Source organism: Ursus arctos, unplaced genomic scaffold (genome assembly GCF_023065955.2).
Source record: "Ursus arctos isolate Adak ecotype North America unplaced genomic scaffold, UrsArc2.0 scaffold_6, whole genome shotgun sequence".
Classification (NCBI taxonomy): Eukaryota; Metazoa; Chordata; class Mammalia; order Carnivora; family Ursidae; genus Ursus; species Ursus arctos.
In genome coordinates, this window is record NW_026623078.1 from 19,031,618 (window position 1) to 19,048,430 (window position 16,813).

The following is a 16,813-nucleotide window of genomic DNA, read 5'->3' on the forward strand; positions in this document are numbered from 1 at the left end:
TGTTCCCTCTCTCGCTGGCTGTCTCTATCTCTGTCAAATAAATAAATAAAATCTTTAAAAAAAAAAAAAGATTGTGTGTGAGGAAGGAGCATATTTAGACCTTCAAACTGCCAAAAGCCATGCAGATATTTTAAATAAGACAAAAGTATATTAGCATAACTTGATTGCAGGACTGCTTAGATGCAATAAAAAAGAAAGGTAGACTATCTGTATTGAAGTGAGTCCTTTGGGTATTTGGCAGGTAGCGTGTAGCCCAGCTATTCTAAGCCAGGTATTTGTCAGAGATACTAAGTGGAAACCAGGATAACTGTGTTTTGAACTTTACCCCATACTGTGGGGAAACATATCTCCAGCATTTTCAGTTACTTATGTTGTACCAACCATGTAGGGGCTTCATATTAGTTATAGCTAAAAAACCTAAACTGAAGAGGATTGGCCATGGAAACCAGCATTTTTGTTCGCTCCATCTAGGACACTGGTTCTCAAACTTCACCCATGAGCAGCACCTGGACACCTTGGTAAAACAGATTGCAGGGCTTCACCCCAGTTTCCGATTCAGTAAGTCTGGGGTGGGGCTGATCATTTTGCATTCTAAGTTTCCAGGTAATGCTTAAGCTTCTGGTGTGACAACCATATTTTGAGAATCAGTGCTTTAGGGAAACCATATAACTTCTCAAATAAGCTGATCCATAATTTATTAGGGAAACTGGAGTTACTGAGCCTTCCCTGGCAAACCAGGGTATAGGGTCACCCTAATTTCACCTAATGGAAAAATCTTTTTACAAAGAGGTGTCTCTAATAGAATTATCACCTGGTGGGTGACTCATGATACCTAAGTTTATTTATTTATGTAGTATGTACATTAAATTGCCAGCAGACGATACAGTCAGATTTTTTTCCCATGATCTCTGTCCTTTTAAATGTTAATTAAGAGAATATAGGTATTCTGGATTCTTCAGCAGATTTATTTTGCTATGAATGCTAGCAAAAGTATTGTAGATGAATTTTTTCATTGGGTGTGTGGTTGGATTAGACACTAGAAAGTAATTTCCAAGTTTGTTTCTGTAGGTCATGGTAATAGGTACATACATGATTGCAGCCCAAGGTCCAGATAGGTGTGTAAGTGCATATATCTCTTTAAAATAGAAGTTTTCAAATAGTACTTATCCTTGTATAGTACATACAGTCTGATATTTGCTATTTTCTAGGTCTTTTTTTATGCTGGTTGTGATCTAAATTGATTTCATGACCTAACTGGTTACAGTCTACTGTTTAAAAAACACAGCACAGAGGACCTCTATGGTTCCAGCAAATTGTGACACTTAAGATTCTGAGAGGTAGTTGTACTTCAGCTTTCTTCATTCTGATTCTTCTCAAACACTCCAGCCATTTTCCACCATTAAAACAAGTGGGAGGAAAGTCCCCGGAGTTGGGAAGAAGAAAGGAAACGTATGTTATTTTTACCACATTGTGCTATCTTACTTGCTATTAGATTTAATATTTTATCATTTATTCCCTATGGAAATTAGCAAATGCTCCATTTTATTTTAGTTTTTAAAAATTTAAATTGTATTTGGCTTTGTAGTTTTTTAAAATATTGCACTAAAAAACAAAACCAAACAAAACAAAACACCTAGGCCTTCCCTAAGAAAATCTAAACTTGGCTTATATTCAAAAACCTTCCACTTCACCAAATTAAATTTGGTTTGTCTTAATGAAGGATCTATTAACCATACTGGTTGGATCAGTCAGAGTCCAGCTAGAAGACTGAAACCACACAGGAATTTGCATAGGGAAAGTCCAATGTAAAGAATCATTACCTATACCATGGGATTAGAGTAGCAGGGAATTGGCTCAGAGGTGAAGAGTACTCCAAAGAGTCCAGTAACAGCAGATAGAGGGCTCAGTCATTACCCCAAGACCCAGGCAGAGCGTAGAAGGAAAAAGCCAATCTGGCATCTAGACCTTTTTGGAGGGGCACGGCTGAGGCCCGCTGGTGGCAGAGAATTTCACTGAGGGGCTGTATGTAATGGATTGGAAAGCTGCCGTCTGTGTGCTGTGGGAAGCCTTCCATGGGGAGGACCTTCGTGGGAAGCAGCCTGAAGGAGTGCTGGGGGGAAGTTGGCTGCAGAGAGGTGCGGAGTGCTGCCTTCTGCTGATGACACTTGCTGTCACGCCAGCTGGCAAGGGAGAAATGTTCTAGTCTCTCCAGCAGGGCAATGAAGGTTTGGAGCTAGGAGGCTCTTGATTGATAACTCATGTACACATTAAAAAGCTGAACTTTTCAAAGGAAAATTACACTTAAGTTAGAGGCCGATGATAATCAGAGATGGAATTTGAATTCAGCACAGTAAGGTTTTCATTCTCTAGCGTCATTTTCATCTCTGAAAAATTCACTATTGAGAAAAAAATTTTATTTATTATTTTTTGAGAAATTGATTTTTTTTTAATGTAGACTAGAGTTTGTCATTACATAGAAAAGGCTAGTCTCACTTTGTGACCTTTTCAGTGAGCATGCGTTACATTAATCCAGTATTCACTGAGCATATACCTTTTAAACTGGGCCACAGTGCAAGGTGGTTTTCAAAAATACAAAAAGTGAATGTTACTGCTCCTGAAGGAGGAAGGTAGATGTGGAAACTGATAATAAAACTATAATGTGATAAGTGCTTAATAAAGTATGTATAGAGTACCATGGCCTTAGCATGAGATAAAGTGTCAGTCTGCCTTTCAGCACTGGGGAAGGAAAAAGAAGCATGTGATCTGCATGCTATCTCTTGTATTCCTCAAAATAGCCTTATGAATCAGTAGGTGGTATGATTACCATTATACAAAGAAGGAAACAAGGTCTGGAAAGGAAGGAAACTGGTTCCTTCCAGTGTCACACACAGGATCCTAATCTAGTCCAGTAGTTTTGTTATCTCTTAAATTAGTGGTGTACTTTGAAATGCAGAAGGCTTTACAGTAAAAGTTTCCAAATGTAAAGCACCGGACGACTACTACTGTGAAGGTTTTAAAAGTGAATTACATGTGCCCCTGCCTTTAAGGGGGTGTATAGTTTAGCAGTGCTGATTGAATGTGATAAGGACTCTGATGGAGGTACTGGAGAAAGCTTGGAATTTCATGAGAAATTCCAGAATTCAGAATGCCTGTCCTCCTTCTTGGAAACCTTAGGGTAAGATGACATTTGAAAGAAAAAAAATTGAGCATTGAAAGAAAAGAGAAAATAAAGAAGATGGCATTTGAGCTGGTTCTTGAAAAATGCGTCGAGTTTAGACAGGTAGAAATGGTAAATAAACAAAATGTAAAAATAGGGGAAAAAATTGTCGTTTATCATGCGTCTGTAAAGTGCCACACCTTGTACCTTCCTCAGTAAAAACCATCCAGTTTAACTATGGTATAGTCTCATATCAGACAATTACTGGAAATAAGACTGGAAAGATAAATTCATTAAACATATTGAACTTAGAGTGTGGTTGAATTTGAAGTTTATTCTGTAGACAGTAGAAAAGGTAGGAGTTTTTTAAATGAAAAGAGTACTAGGCTGGAGTTATGAACATTAGAAACTAAATACACATGTGTATATATTCAGATTATAGTACAGTGTCAGAGACATTCTAGATGTTAAATGCAATCCTTTCCTCCTGTCTTCTTTTCTGATCCATCCCTGGGGCGGTCAATGTAGGACATATGAGGAAGCAGGAGCATGTATAGTTAGGTGGTTATTACAGTGGTCCCCGTAGGAGGTGATAAAGGCCTTATCCAAGGCAGTGGTAGTGAAAATGAAGAAGTGGTTACTGGTGAGAGTTGGAATTAACAGGGTTTAGGGAAGGACATTGTAGGGAGTGAGAAAATTAAAGATGAAGGTAATTTTCAGCCATTTTTCCATTTCAGAAGAGTACTTCAAATACAGGCTATTTTTCCTTTATTTTTAAATATAAAGTAATAAGTCCACATGATAATGTTAAGCACTGTGAAAGGGTAGAAGATTGGCTAGGGGCAGCGGGACATGGTGGTGAAAGATGACAACATAGAGGAACAGGTCAGTGGTTAAAACTTTGGTAAGGTCCACTCCCCAAAGGAGAGGGTTATGCGTAGTGATGTCCTTTGGAAGAGTATAGTGATATCCTTTGGAAAGAGAAGGAAACAGTTACTTTACAATGGAGAAACCTGTCAAACTACCTCAGGCAGGTGACCAAGGTTCAGGTCAACAGTAATCAGTCATGTCAGTGATACGTACCCTTGTTATGATAGTGGGTACTTTTACAGAGGTGAGAAAATCTGTTTATCTCTATGGTCTTCCTCCCAAACATCAGTAAGTCCAGTCAGTCATGGGGGAGAAGTCTGACAGATCCCAATTGAGGGACACTCTACAATGCCTTGACCAGTACTTCTCAAAATGTTACGGTCATCAAAAACAAGCAAAGTCTGAGAAAGCCAAGGGAAGCCTAAGGAAACAGCATCACCAAATGTAATATGGTGTCCTCTATGGGATCCTGGGACTGAAAAAGGACAGTGGGTGAAAAGCAAGGGAAAAAAATCAAAACTTGGGGAGAGGTAAAAGCAAAGAGGTTTCATAAGTAATGCAGGGTACGGAATAAGCTATGAAGATAAGGCTTCTTCACTCACTGTTATGTAGCTGTCATAGGTCCTCAGCAAATAGTGCCTGAATAAATAGTTGGGTTGGAGCTCTTCTTAAGCCTGTTTTTTAAAATGAATTGTGCTCCTCAGTGAGGCCTGAGTTCATCTTTTGGTCTTGAGCTCAGGTCGAGATTTGGTTTCCTGGAGTCCATGCCACACCCAGGGCAAGTGAGAGCATCATAGAAGGCCATCAGTGTTCTTCCTCCCCAGCATCAACAGCAGAGGATATTGTTTTTTCCCCTGAAAACAGACAGTTATATTGTTTATTTTATACACACAGGAAGTCTCCGTATTAAGAATTACCTAGCTCACTTTGTGAAGGTAGGTCTGTGTTCCCAGGGGTTGTGCCACTTGAGTTAAGTTGTAAAGGTAAGTAGCTATTAGCTAAGTAGAACAAAGTCACTGAGTTTGGGGGAAAGAACACTTAAAGTATGCTAAATAAATATGTGCAAACAGCCAGATGTTTAAGAAATACTGGTATCGTCTGCTTGAATCGTTTTCATGGTTTTGGTCTCATCCCAGAAGTGTACTTAGTATACCTAGGGTACTTTAATATTGTAAAACCAAAGATAGAGAAATGGAAGTAGATGATTTGCTTCAAGGCATGAGGGCTGTATCCTGACAACTTCCTATTTCCTTTTTGCTTTATAATTCTTTTCTTTCTTTAAAGCTTTATTATATTTGAGAGAGAGCAAGAGCGTGTGTGCATTTGTGTGTGCACGCTAGTGGAGGGAGGGACAGAGGCAGAGGGAGGAGGAGAGAAGCAGATTCCCTGCTGAGCATGGAGCCCTATGCAGGGCTTGATCCCTCCACCCTGAAATCATGACCTGAGTTGAAATCAAGAATCCAACACTGAACTGACTGAGCCGTCCAGGTGCCCCTCACTTTATTGATTCTTTAGCAACTCTTTCAGCTTTGTCAGCATACTTGTTTCCATACCTTCCATTTTCAGGGAGAAGGTGTCTTGTGTTTTGAAAGCTACATCCTCTTGGAAATTTTCTTTAATTTCATTTGTAATTTATTTTTACTCGTGCCTGGAATATAGTAAGTACTCCATAAATATTTTTTGAGTGACTGTCTCTAACCTTTCCTCCTAGCCTTCACTGACAGATTTCTCAAATAAATGTTCTATATTCCCCATTTCCTCTTCCCTTACTGCTCTTAATATTTCTGGTGTTTGAGGCACTTTACTGATGATGGTAGGAATTATTACAGCTGACGTCAACAAGCCTGGAAGACTAACAACATAACAGTCCCAGGAGGAGGAGGAATAAAAGATGACTCTTGATAGGGCTGCTGTAGCAGATTATCACAAACTTGTTTTAGGGCTTAAAACAACAAAAACCTCTTCTCTTGTAGTTCTGGAGGCCAGAAGTCCAGAATTCAGGTATCTTCAGGGCTGCTGTCCCCCTGAAGGCACCAGGGAAAATCCTTCCTTGCCTCTTGTAGCTTCTGGTGGCTCCGGGTGTTCCTTGGCTTGTGGCTGCCTAACTCAGTCTTTACCTGTCTTTATAGGTATCTTTGTCTCCCCCTGCCTTTCTCTTACGAGTACATTTGTCTTTGGATTTAGGGCCCAGCCAAAATCCAGACTGAAATTATCTCAGAATCCTTAATTATATCTGCAAAGATCCTTTTCCTAAATAAGATCACATTCACAGGTTCTCGGGGTTAGTACTTGGACATATCTCTTCAGGGGCCACCCTTCAGCCTACAGTAAGGAACCAGATCAGTATCTAATTGAATTAGTCGAGAGGATTGCTATCTTAGATGTGAGGGAGGACAGTGTATGGAGAACCAATAGCATAAGAACAACTCTGAAATCATTTTATTTAAAAGAAAATTATAGATTTGTGAATATTTTCTTCAGTTAATTTTAGAAAATATGTATTTAAAACTTTGAACTCAAGATCACATGGGTTTGGTGGGAGATTTGCTCCTTGGCTGTATTCATCTTGAAGAATCCTCAACTTAACATTTTTATTAAAACTTTTGAATTTGCAAAGTTTGAAATGATCACATTTGAGCTTTATGATATTCCTTTGAAGTAGGAATACTATATTTTCCCCCCCACTTTACAGATGTGGAAATGGAACATAGTTTCTGTATCTAATTTGTTGGAGTTCACAGGTTATGAAATGTTACATACGGCCTTGAACACTGGTGTTTCAACTGTAAAGCTTGTGTTCCTTCTGAGTTTATTAATGTTCTTTTTAAAAAGAGAAGACTTTATTGTTTTTTCATTACATGTTTCTCAATTTGGAATGTTAGTGCAAAGAAGAAGAAAATTTTCTATGTTTGCAAAATAAGCTACTAATATCTCAGCCAGCTCACCACATCTCTGAATGATCTGTGTTGGAGGTCTGTCAGTTTTTTGGGTATGACTTTAAAACATACAGTTCTAAAACCACAACAACAACAACAAAACTGTAGGACAGATGAGTGAAATTCAAGCTGGTTCTTCGAAAAGATCAGCAAAATTAATAAACCTTCAGCCAGACTCATCAAAAGAAAGGCCTCAAATAAAATCAGGAAAATAAAATATACAGTTCTTCAGTGGGTTACTTTTAGTCATGAGATAGGTCATTCATTCATAGAACTTTTGTTACATTTTGTTTTTGAGAGCCAAGTGTGGTAGATGAAAATATGCAGCTATGATTTCAGAATGATAGTTGGACAAAACTTTTCTTCAGTGGGTTAGAAATTAGCTCTGGTACTTTTCATACCTTTGCTTTTTTTATTTAAAATTTTTATTTTAAATTAAATCTCTCTGTGTTATGATTTTTTAGAAACAGAGCCATTATCAGTTCTTTAAAAATGACCTTGAAATTGGTGGAAGTCAAATTAGGACTAAGCAAATGAACCTTAGTAGAATACCTGGCACTTACACCATTGTTTCTTATGGGGAAGGACACATTGCCTAAAAAAATCACTGGAGGGCTTATTAATTTGATTTTTGGGTCCAAGCAAAGAGTTCCTGAATCAGAAGCTCTGGGGTGGGGCTTTAGGAATGTAGTTTAATGAGTATCACTTGTAATTGTTTGGCATTCACGTGGTACTTAGGTACTCAGTTCTCACCACAGTACTGTCCTACTGAGTAGATGGCAATGTGGACCCAAAGTAAAAGAAAAAGTTAAGGTGACTTCATGGTAGGAACTCTAACAGTGGCATTATTAAGTATACTAAATTGTATTAATCAAAGAATGAATAGCCAAAGCAATCTTGAGAAAGAACAAAGCTGGAAGCTTCACCATGCTTCCTGATTTCAAACTGTATTACAAAGCCGTAGTAATCAAAACAGTATAGTATTGGCATAAAAACAGAGACAAGGATCAATAGAATAGAGAGCCCAGATAAACCACACGTATACGGTAAACTCACTTATGACAAAGGAGCCAAGCATATACAATGAGGAAACGGCAGTCTCTTTAGTAAATGGTGTTAGGAAAACTGGACAGCCACATACAAAAGCATGAAACTGGACCACTAACATCATACACAAAAATTCACTCAAAACGGATTAAAGACCTCAATGTAAGACCTGAAACCATAAAACTTATAGAAGGAAACATGGGCAATAAGCTTCTGGACATTGGTCTTGGTGATGATTTTTGGATCTGACACCAAAAGCAAAGCAATGAAAGCAAAAATAAACAAGTGGGACTACATCAAACTCAAAAACTTCTACATAGCAAAAAAACCACAGAGGTCAGTGGTTCATCCAGGGCCACCCAGGTAGTGCTTTTAACCACTACATAGTGCTGACAATTCAGTCAGAACCTCTGGGGTTGAGACCTGATACGGATTTGGTGATTTTTTTCATCTAAAACTTCTAATGGGTAGAGAGTGGGAGCTACTTTACATAGAATGGTTGGGGAAGGAAGGCATCTGTGGTGGTGAGAAGCCAGCCATGGGAGTCTGTTTGCATGGAAAGAGAGAGAAGAGGATGTTTGAAAGGCTTGCAGGTTCCAGATATAGAGTGAAAACCAGTGGTAGAAGGAGTATTTGTTTTCTTTCTGTTTAATTCTGCAATTATAGAAAACAAACGTGTGTTTTTATAAAACAAACATGTCTTTTTGCTGGTTCCTCTCTTTCTGTGGCTTTAAATACCATCTTATGCTGACAGTTCTAATTTATATCTCCAACCTCAGCATCTTAAGTCTAAACCCATATATTCTGTTACCTACCCAGCTGTACCACTGGGATGTCTAATAAACAGCTCAACTCAAAATAACTAAACTGGAATTGATAGTCCTTCCTGCTTCACTTAACAGTTTTCCCCATCTTCATTGAGTCTTCCATTTGATCAGGCAAAAATATTGGAGCCATTCTTAATGCAGTTCTCCTTCTCTTGAAGCCCATGTCCACACTATCAACATATTCTCTTGGCTCTGCTTCAGAATGTATATCGAATTCAGTCACTTCAAACCCCTCCATTGCTACCAGCCTTGTCCAAGACACCATTTTTTGCTTCATTGAGAAAGCCTCCTTAACCAATCTCTGCTTCTCTCATCTGCTTATACTTAACAGGTCATTCTCAATGTAGCAGCCACAATGATTGTTTTAGAATTTAGGTCAAATTATATTACTCTTCTGTGCAAAACCCTCCAGTGAATTGCCCGTTTTAATGCAAGTAAATTTTAAAATTCCTATGAAGTCTGCGTGATCAGGCCCTATGATGCCTGCAGCCTCAGCTCTTAGGGACGGGGCTCTCCCTTGCCTTCTGAGATGTAGCCATATTTGGCTTCATCGCAGTTTCTCCGACACGTCCCACTTACAGCTTTTCCTCTAGCCCTTTTCTTTTTTTCTTTTTTTCTTCAGGTTTTATTTATTTGAGAGAGCACATGTCCGAGAGAGAGAGAGAGAGAGAGCTAGAGAGAGAGTGAGAGAGAGAGAGTGAGAACACAAAGGGAGGGGCAGAGGCAGAGGGAGAAACAGGCTCCCTCCCTGAGCAAGGAGCCCAATGTGGGACTTGATCCCAGGACCCTGGGATCATGACCCGAGCCGAAGGCCGACGCTTAACCGACTGAGCCACCCAGGTGCCCCCTTTAGCCCTTTCCTTAGCCTAAAATGCTCTTCTCTCAGTAATCCACCTGCCTGTTTCCTCACCTCCTCAAGTCTTGACTTAAACCTCACCTTCCCAGTGAGAGACACCTCATTTAAACACCACACTTTTTCCTTCCCCCCAGTATTCCAGTTCCTATGTATTTGCTCAGCTTTTTCTCTGTACCTTAACACATAATGCTCTGCGCTACCACATCCTGTTCATCCATCCATCCATCCATCCATCCATCCATCCACACATACATACAAACATATACACATTTAAAAAAAAATTTTTTTTCATAGTCTCTTCTCACTCCAGAAGGGCAGAGCCTTTATCTTATTCTTTACTGATATTCTAGTTGCTTAGCCTTAGAACATAGTACATTCTCAAATATTTCTAGAAAGTTTGAATTTTGGCATGCATTAGAAGTACATGTGGTGAAACTAAAAATAAATAAAATGTGCTTCCAGCTTTTAGGGAGCTTGAGGTATACATAGACATAGTAATAAGTGATAGCATTAATAGTAGTAACAAACATTTGTTGAATTCTTTATTGAATTGTATTATGTGCCAGATAACTGTTCTAAGCACTTAATGCACGAGCTCATTTAATAATCCCAATAAACATCTGAGATAGCTATTATTAGCCTACTTTTTACAGATTTAGGAAAGTGAGGCCCTGAGAAGATAACTAATTTGAGGTTCTGTTGATAGTGATTGGCAAGGCTGGGGTTGGAACCCAAGGCATTGGTGTGGCTTTGGAGTCAGAAATCATAACCACTATGTTATGCTGTTCTTAAGCATTAAATGAGCTGATATACGTAAATTGCTTAAAAACAATATCTGGCATGAGAGAAGCTTTATATAAGTTTATCTGTTGATAATCATAAATTTTAAGTATTTCAAAGTTTTTGACAATACAATTACAATAACATGAAAATATTCATTGGCCACTTAAAGTATGCTTCATTCTGTTATCTTTTCTAAGTGTCTCCCCTCAGGAAAATCAACATATTTGACTATCATTTTCTATGAATATGAAGGATGAAGCAGTTACAAGTCCCGCAAAATATATAGGATTTCATCAAGTACAGAAAAATGTTGGAGCACTGCTTGAATTCCGTATAATGCCATTGATGAATGGGGATCTGATATTTAGACTAATAAATAGCTGACAAGAGGAAAGATATGGAGGACACTTTTAAAGAACTCTCTGAATATCAAGGATTAAGAGAGGATCTTAGGAAAATTGGTGAAAGAAACTTTGGAGATTTTTGCCAATTTTATATTATAAAAAGAACAAGTATTAAATAAAACATGTCCTGCAAAGGATGCAAATTACCCAAATCCTCTAACTTGAAAGATCCTTTGATTACCTGAAGAAAGCATATGGAGTGTTTAAAGTGAAAAACCAAACAGCAAGCCTTTTCTATATTTAACTAGCACTTGGTCACAATAAGTGGTATAAGTATCACTAAAGCAATACATACTCTGTTGTGAGTTAAGAAAGGGTTTTAGGCTCTTGTATCAGTTAAATGATTGCCAGTCTGTTAGATGATTCTTGAGGTTTATCGGTAATAAAATATGTGATTTATAATTAATTATAATTTTTTTCTATATATGGAAAATCTGGGATGTTAAAAATAGAAATGAAAAGACACAGAGGAATCTCAAATGCATGCTACTGAGTGAAAGAAGCCAATCTGAAAAGGCTACATACTGTTGATTCCAGCTATATGACGTTCTAGAAAAGGCAAAACTATGGAGACAGTAAAAAGATGACCATTTGCCAGGAATTGCGGGTGGGAGAGGGACTAATAAGCAGAGCATAGGAGATTTTTAGGTCAGTGAAACTATTCTGTATGATACCATAGTGGTAAATGCATTATACATTTGTCGAAACCCGTAGAATAGACAACACCAAGAGTGAACCCTAATGTAAACGTGGACTTTGATAATCCTGTGTCAGTGTAGGTTCACGGATTATAGCAAGTGTTAATGGCTCTGGTGTAGATTGTGGTGGTGGAAGAGGCTGTGCTTCAGGGAGTATATGGGAACTTGTACTTTCTGCCCAGTTTTTAGTTTTAGTAAAGCTAAAACTGCTCTTAAAAATAAAAAGCCTAAAAAAAATAAAAATGAAAAATAAATAAAAATTAAAAGTCTATTTTAATGGGGGGCTGCCTAGGTGGCTCAGTCAGTTAAGTGTCCAGATCTTGATTTCAGCTTAGGTCATGATCTCAGGGTTGTGGAGCCTGCTGAAGATTCTGTCCCTCCCTGTCCTTCTGCTCCCCCCCCCCCCCAAATCTGGGGAAAAAAACCCAACAACAACAATAACAACAAATTCTTGGCACCTGACTGGCTCAGTTGGTAGAGCCTGTGGCTCTTGGTCTTGGGGTTGTGAGTTCTAACCCCACGTTGAGGGGTGGATTATATGTAAAAAAAAATTTTTTTAACCTTAAAAAAAAAAAACCTGAAGATTCAGATCTCAAATGTTCACTTATTTTGTACTTTCACACTTAAAAAATAATTTCCTTTCTGTCCTAGATCTGAAAGGCTATTCAGAGCTAGAAATCTGATAAAATGAGTTTGGCTTTACACCTTTTGCAATGTAAAAAACAAATCCTGGATAAAAGAAAAAAGAAGAAAACTAAGGTCAAATGTTTTAAAATTCCAGTTTGTTTTTAGTTAAAACATTCAGAAAACTTTGAACAACTAAAGTATTTCCCAAAGCATAACCATATATGCACACATTTCTTTCATTTGTTTGCTGGGCATTTTGAGAGTCTTTGTAACATTTGACACTAGGGCCAATCATTCAGCGAAATCATTAATTACCTTATATCTGCCATAAGACAGCAAGATATTCATCCTTCTCACCATTGAGTTTCTAATCTAGAAGACCTTGAACAGCTTAATTTAAGTGTCACTTCTTCAGAAAGACCTTCTCCAGCGCTTCATTCTAAATTAATCTTGTTACTCTTCCTCCATAGTACTCTCTCCATTCAAATGGCAGTTACTATAATTACTTCAAATTACAGTTCATATAGATTATTTGTCATTGGTAGTGTTTAATTTTTCTACCTGTATTGGACTGTAAGGAAGAAAGCATTCCACATGATTGTATCTTGAAGGCCCAAGTGCAGAGCACAGTTAGCATTTCAGTGAAGGCTTTTGAGTGAAAGAACAAACGAAGCACAGGGTGCTCTCAAGGAAGCGGACTTGCTCAACTGTGAAGATACAGGCCTGAAAATGAGTAGGAAGCTGCTGTGGTGGTCAGTAACCGGTTCTCAGAGGATGAGTAGGATGAATACAGAAAATTTGTCTTGAATTAGGACTGTGGAAGTTATTCATGACCTTAATGAAGTGAATTTGGTGGTAGAGGGACGGGATGCAGTTCAGATTAGAGTTGATCCTGGGGGCGCCTGGGGGACTCAGTCGGGGAAGCGGGGAAGCGTCCGCCTTCAGCTCAGGTCATGATCCCAGAGTCCTGGGACCGGCCTCTCTGCTCAGCGGGAAGTCTGCTTCTCCCTCTGCCCCTCCCTTTTCCCCTCCTTCTGCTCAGGCTCTCTCTCTCTCTCTCTCTCTCTCTCTCTCAAATAAATACATAAATCTTTAAAAAAAAAATTAGAGTTGATCCTGAATGTGTTAGCCAGAAGATAGAGCAAAATAGATTCCATACATTTAACCGTCAGTTTGTTTGTAGGAAAGTAAGATAAACTACAAAAAGAGGTTACTTTGTTTTTAAAATATTTTCACTACTGGGGCGCCTGGGTGGCACAGCGGTTAAAGCGTCTACCTTCAGCTCAGGGCGTGATCCCGGCGTTCTGGGATCGAGCCCCACATCAGGCTCCTCCGCTATGAGCCTGTTTCTTCCTCTCCCACTCCCCCTGCTTGTGTTCCCTCTCTCGCTGGCTGTCTCTATCTCTGTCAAATAAATAAATAAAATCTTAAAAAAAAAAATTTTTTTTCACTACTACACAAAATACAAAGTGCATGAACTCTTGCTAGAGTACTGTGGTAGGGGCTACTGGGGGGACCTGCTTGGTTGTCTCCTAAGAGTTCCTGTCAGTTTTATGTTTCAGATTAAAACGTCCAGTGAATAACAAAGGATAAAAAGGTGTTTGGGATTGATTAACACCTTCCACCTAAATCATCAATCCCATGATTTCCCAGGAAATCAGAGCACCAAGAATTTCTGGTAGATTGTTCATGGAGCACCAGAAACCCTAGCTGCCTCTTTTCTATGTGCTTTTGTAAAGTGTTTCTTAATTTTTGTGAGTTTTGTCTCATAATTTTTTTTTTAACTTTCAGGTGTTGGTAAATCATGCTTATTGCTACAGTTTACAGACAAGAGGTTTCAGCCAGTGCATGACCTGACTATCGGTAAGTTTTATACAAGAGATGAGAAACATTCAGAAATTTTGGGTAGTTGAAATGGAATGTGCTAACAGGGGTCCATTCTATTAGTGATGAGTCAAAAAGAATCTGTGAAACTAGAGTTGTTTGTTGCTGTACAGAGTTTAAGCTCATCACTTTTTAAAAATACAAGTATATGAGTATGGTAAAAATATTATGCAACTTTGTAAAAGTGGTTGGAAAACAAGAAGACATAAATATTTAATATTTTGATTGTATTTAACGATGAAACAAATGATTGCAAAACAATATAGCATAGGGGTACAATCAGAGACTGGATCAGCTTGCCAGAGTTCAAATCAAGGCAAATCAGAGTAGTCTCTTTTGCCACTAACTAGCTGGATAAGCTACGTTACCACTCCATGCCTCAGTTTCCTTTATCTGTAAAATGAGAGTAATAGTGGTACCAGTCTCACAAAGTTATTGTGAGCAATAAATGAGTGTTAAGAAATGTGAAGCATTAGAAGAGTGCCTGGCAACATGGTAGATGCTCTAGGTTACTTGTAATTATTAATTGAGAGAAACTGCCAGCGGGCATTTTTAGTGTCCTATTTGCAAAGAATAAATGAGACAGTTACCATTACCAGTAACTGTTAAGACTGAATTGATCTTATAACTGATAGCTTGGTGTATCTTCTCAGCCGGTGACTGCTTATTTTCTACAGATATCTTTAAATCATCCTTAAAAGAAAGTTGATTCTTGTGTCCTGTATATTTTTAGAATACCAAATCAAACATAGAGTTTGCCAATCAAATTTTAGATGAATTAATAGTTTTCAGCCAAACCACATGTACTTTGTGGATATATTGAAATCTTCTCCCAAGTGTCTACTGTCAATGGGAATATTCAGATTCCATTTTAATTTTGCTAGTTTTAAGCATATACAGTAATGAAGTGTAATACGGGTACTGCTGTTTCATGCTGGTCCTTACTTCATAGTTTGACTTTGGTGAGCTGAGTTTTGTGTAGGATCTGCTCTTTGCCCAGAGGGTCTAAACCTGGGTAGCTCTCTCGTAGGCCTGACTCAGTCCTGATGCAACTAGCCACACAGTTGGTTTTAGTATAGGGAACTAAACAAAAGTGTCTCCCTTTTTGTGAAGCTTTCATATACATTTCTAATGTGTTATGGCACACCTGATGGAGAGGACGGGCCCAAGCCTGCTGTCAGAAATCAGCAAGGCCTATACCTGTGGAGAGAGAGAAGGAGATGGACCAAAGGGGATTGTTTGGAACTGTAACTCATGCAGCTGTACCAGCTGGCTTCCCTCTGGGTTTGCTGGTGGGCAGCTCTGGGAGGTTGGAGGCTAAAAGCAAAGGGAAGCCAAGCATCTTCTTTTCTCTGTCTGCCTGGCTTAATTAACTATTTCCTCCGAGCTCTACCCCCAGCCTCTGGTGATGACAGGCCCACTGATGGTCTGGCTCTTAAGGTCTGCCAACACCAGTTTCTCTCTTTGTTCCCCCAGCCTTGGGATGGTAGCACTTTCCTGCCGGTGCTAATCTTTTGGCTTCTTCACCGTCCCTTCTTTGAGCTTCGTAGCTCTTTCTTTCCTGTAACTAACTCCCTACATTAAATTCGCTCTGTTTTAAATATTTAAATGTGGTTTCTGTCTTTCTGATTGGACCCTGACTGCCATCACGGCAATTTATTTTTCAGGTTATTAGCGTGTATTTGTTTTAAAAGAACATTGGAATGGTTGCTGAAATGGGTGTAAGACATTATCTTGTTCTGCTGCATACTTTCCTTTGCCTGATGAATAGAAGAAGGAGAAAAAGCTAAGGTCAGGTCATGACTAAAAAGTATTAAACAGGGAACAGAGGAAGTAAAAGACAAGGATGAGTCTATGAAATACACCTTACCCTTTGACTACTGTCTCAGTGAGAATTGTTAATGTAGGAATCAAAGAAGCAGTTTACGAATAGCTTCCTGGATCCAGTTACGCTGAAGGTCTAGACTAGAACCTTCCTACTCAGAAGGTGTGTTCAAGCCTATTGCACTGACCCAGCAACATGAGTGTTCTGTGGGAGCTTGTTAAAGAGTCTACGGAGTCAGATCCTGCATTTAAACAGGATCTCCCAGTGATTCATATGAAAAGTTTTGAGAAGCATTGGAGCAGTGGCTTTTAAATATTGATTACCCAGCTAGGAATTTGTTTTGTATTGTTGACTTTTGCATACATGTGAGCGTACCCCCCACACACACATCCTGGCCTCTCATTTGCTTTACTGCTTCTCCTCTCCCTCAGCTACTTACTCCCATTGTCACACCCAGGACCTGGTCATTACCAGTATCTGGAAGCATTCCAGAATCTTAGTTTCATGTATCTGGCCTTTTGACTGTTTTCCCATCCTTCCAACTCACACCCTCTAGTTGCTAACACTAATGATTTATTTGCTCCATCCATTCATGGAGCATTTATTTGTAATCCATTGATCCTGCTGTCTTTCTACTCTCACCCCTCTGGTGGTCCTGCTTCTCTCCTTACCCAGCTTTAATTCTAGCCACTGTAATTATGTCATTATAATCACTGCTGCATGCACCCTCAATCCCCTTTGCTCCATCACATTCTTGTGGCTAACCCATAAGTTAAATCTGACTACCCACTCCGTCCTGCTTGGAGAAAAACACAGAGCCATGCTAACTAATCTCATATTAATTTCTTAGACGCTGACTTCTAACTGCTTCACAATTACACTTTATTTCCAGTCCATTC

General features: G+C 38.9%; 1 protein-coding gene across 1 annotated transcript in view; it reads left to right on the forward strand.

The window, feature by feature from the left end:
• Positions 1–16,813, forward strand: part of RAB2A (RAB2A, member RAS oncogene family) — an 88,499-nt gene that overhangs the window by 18,004 nt on the left and 53,682 nt on the right. The window contains exon 2 of the mRNA XM_026516433.4: positions 13,997–14,068. Coding sequence (XP_026372218.1) covers positions 13,997–14,068 — 72 coding nt within the window. The remainder of the gene's footprint in view (positions 1–13,996; positions 14,069–16,813) is intronic.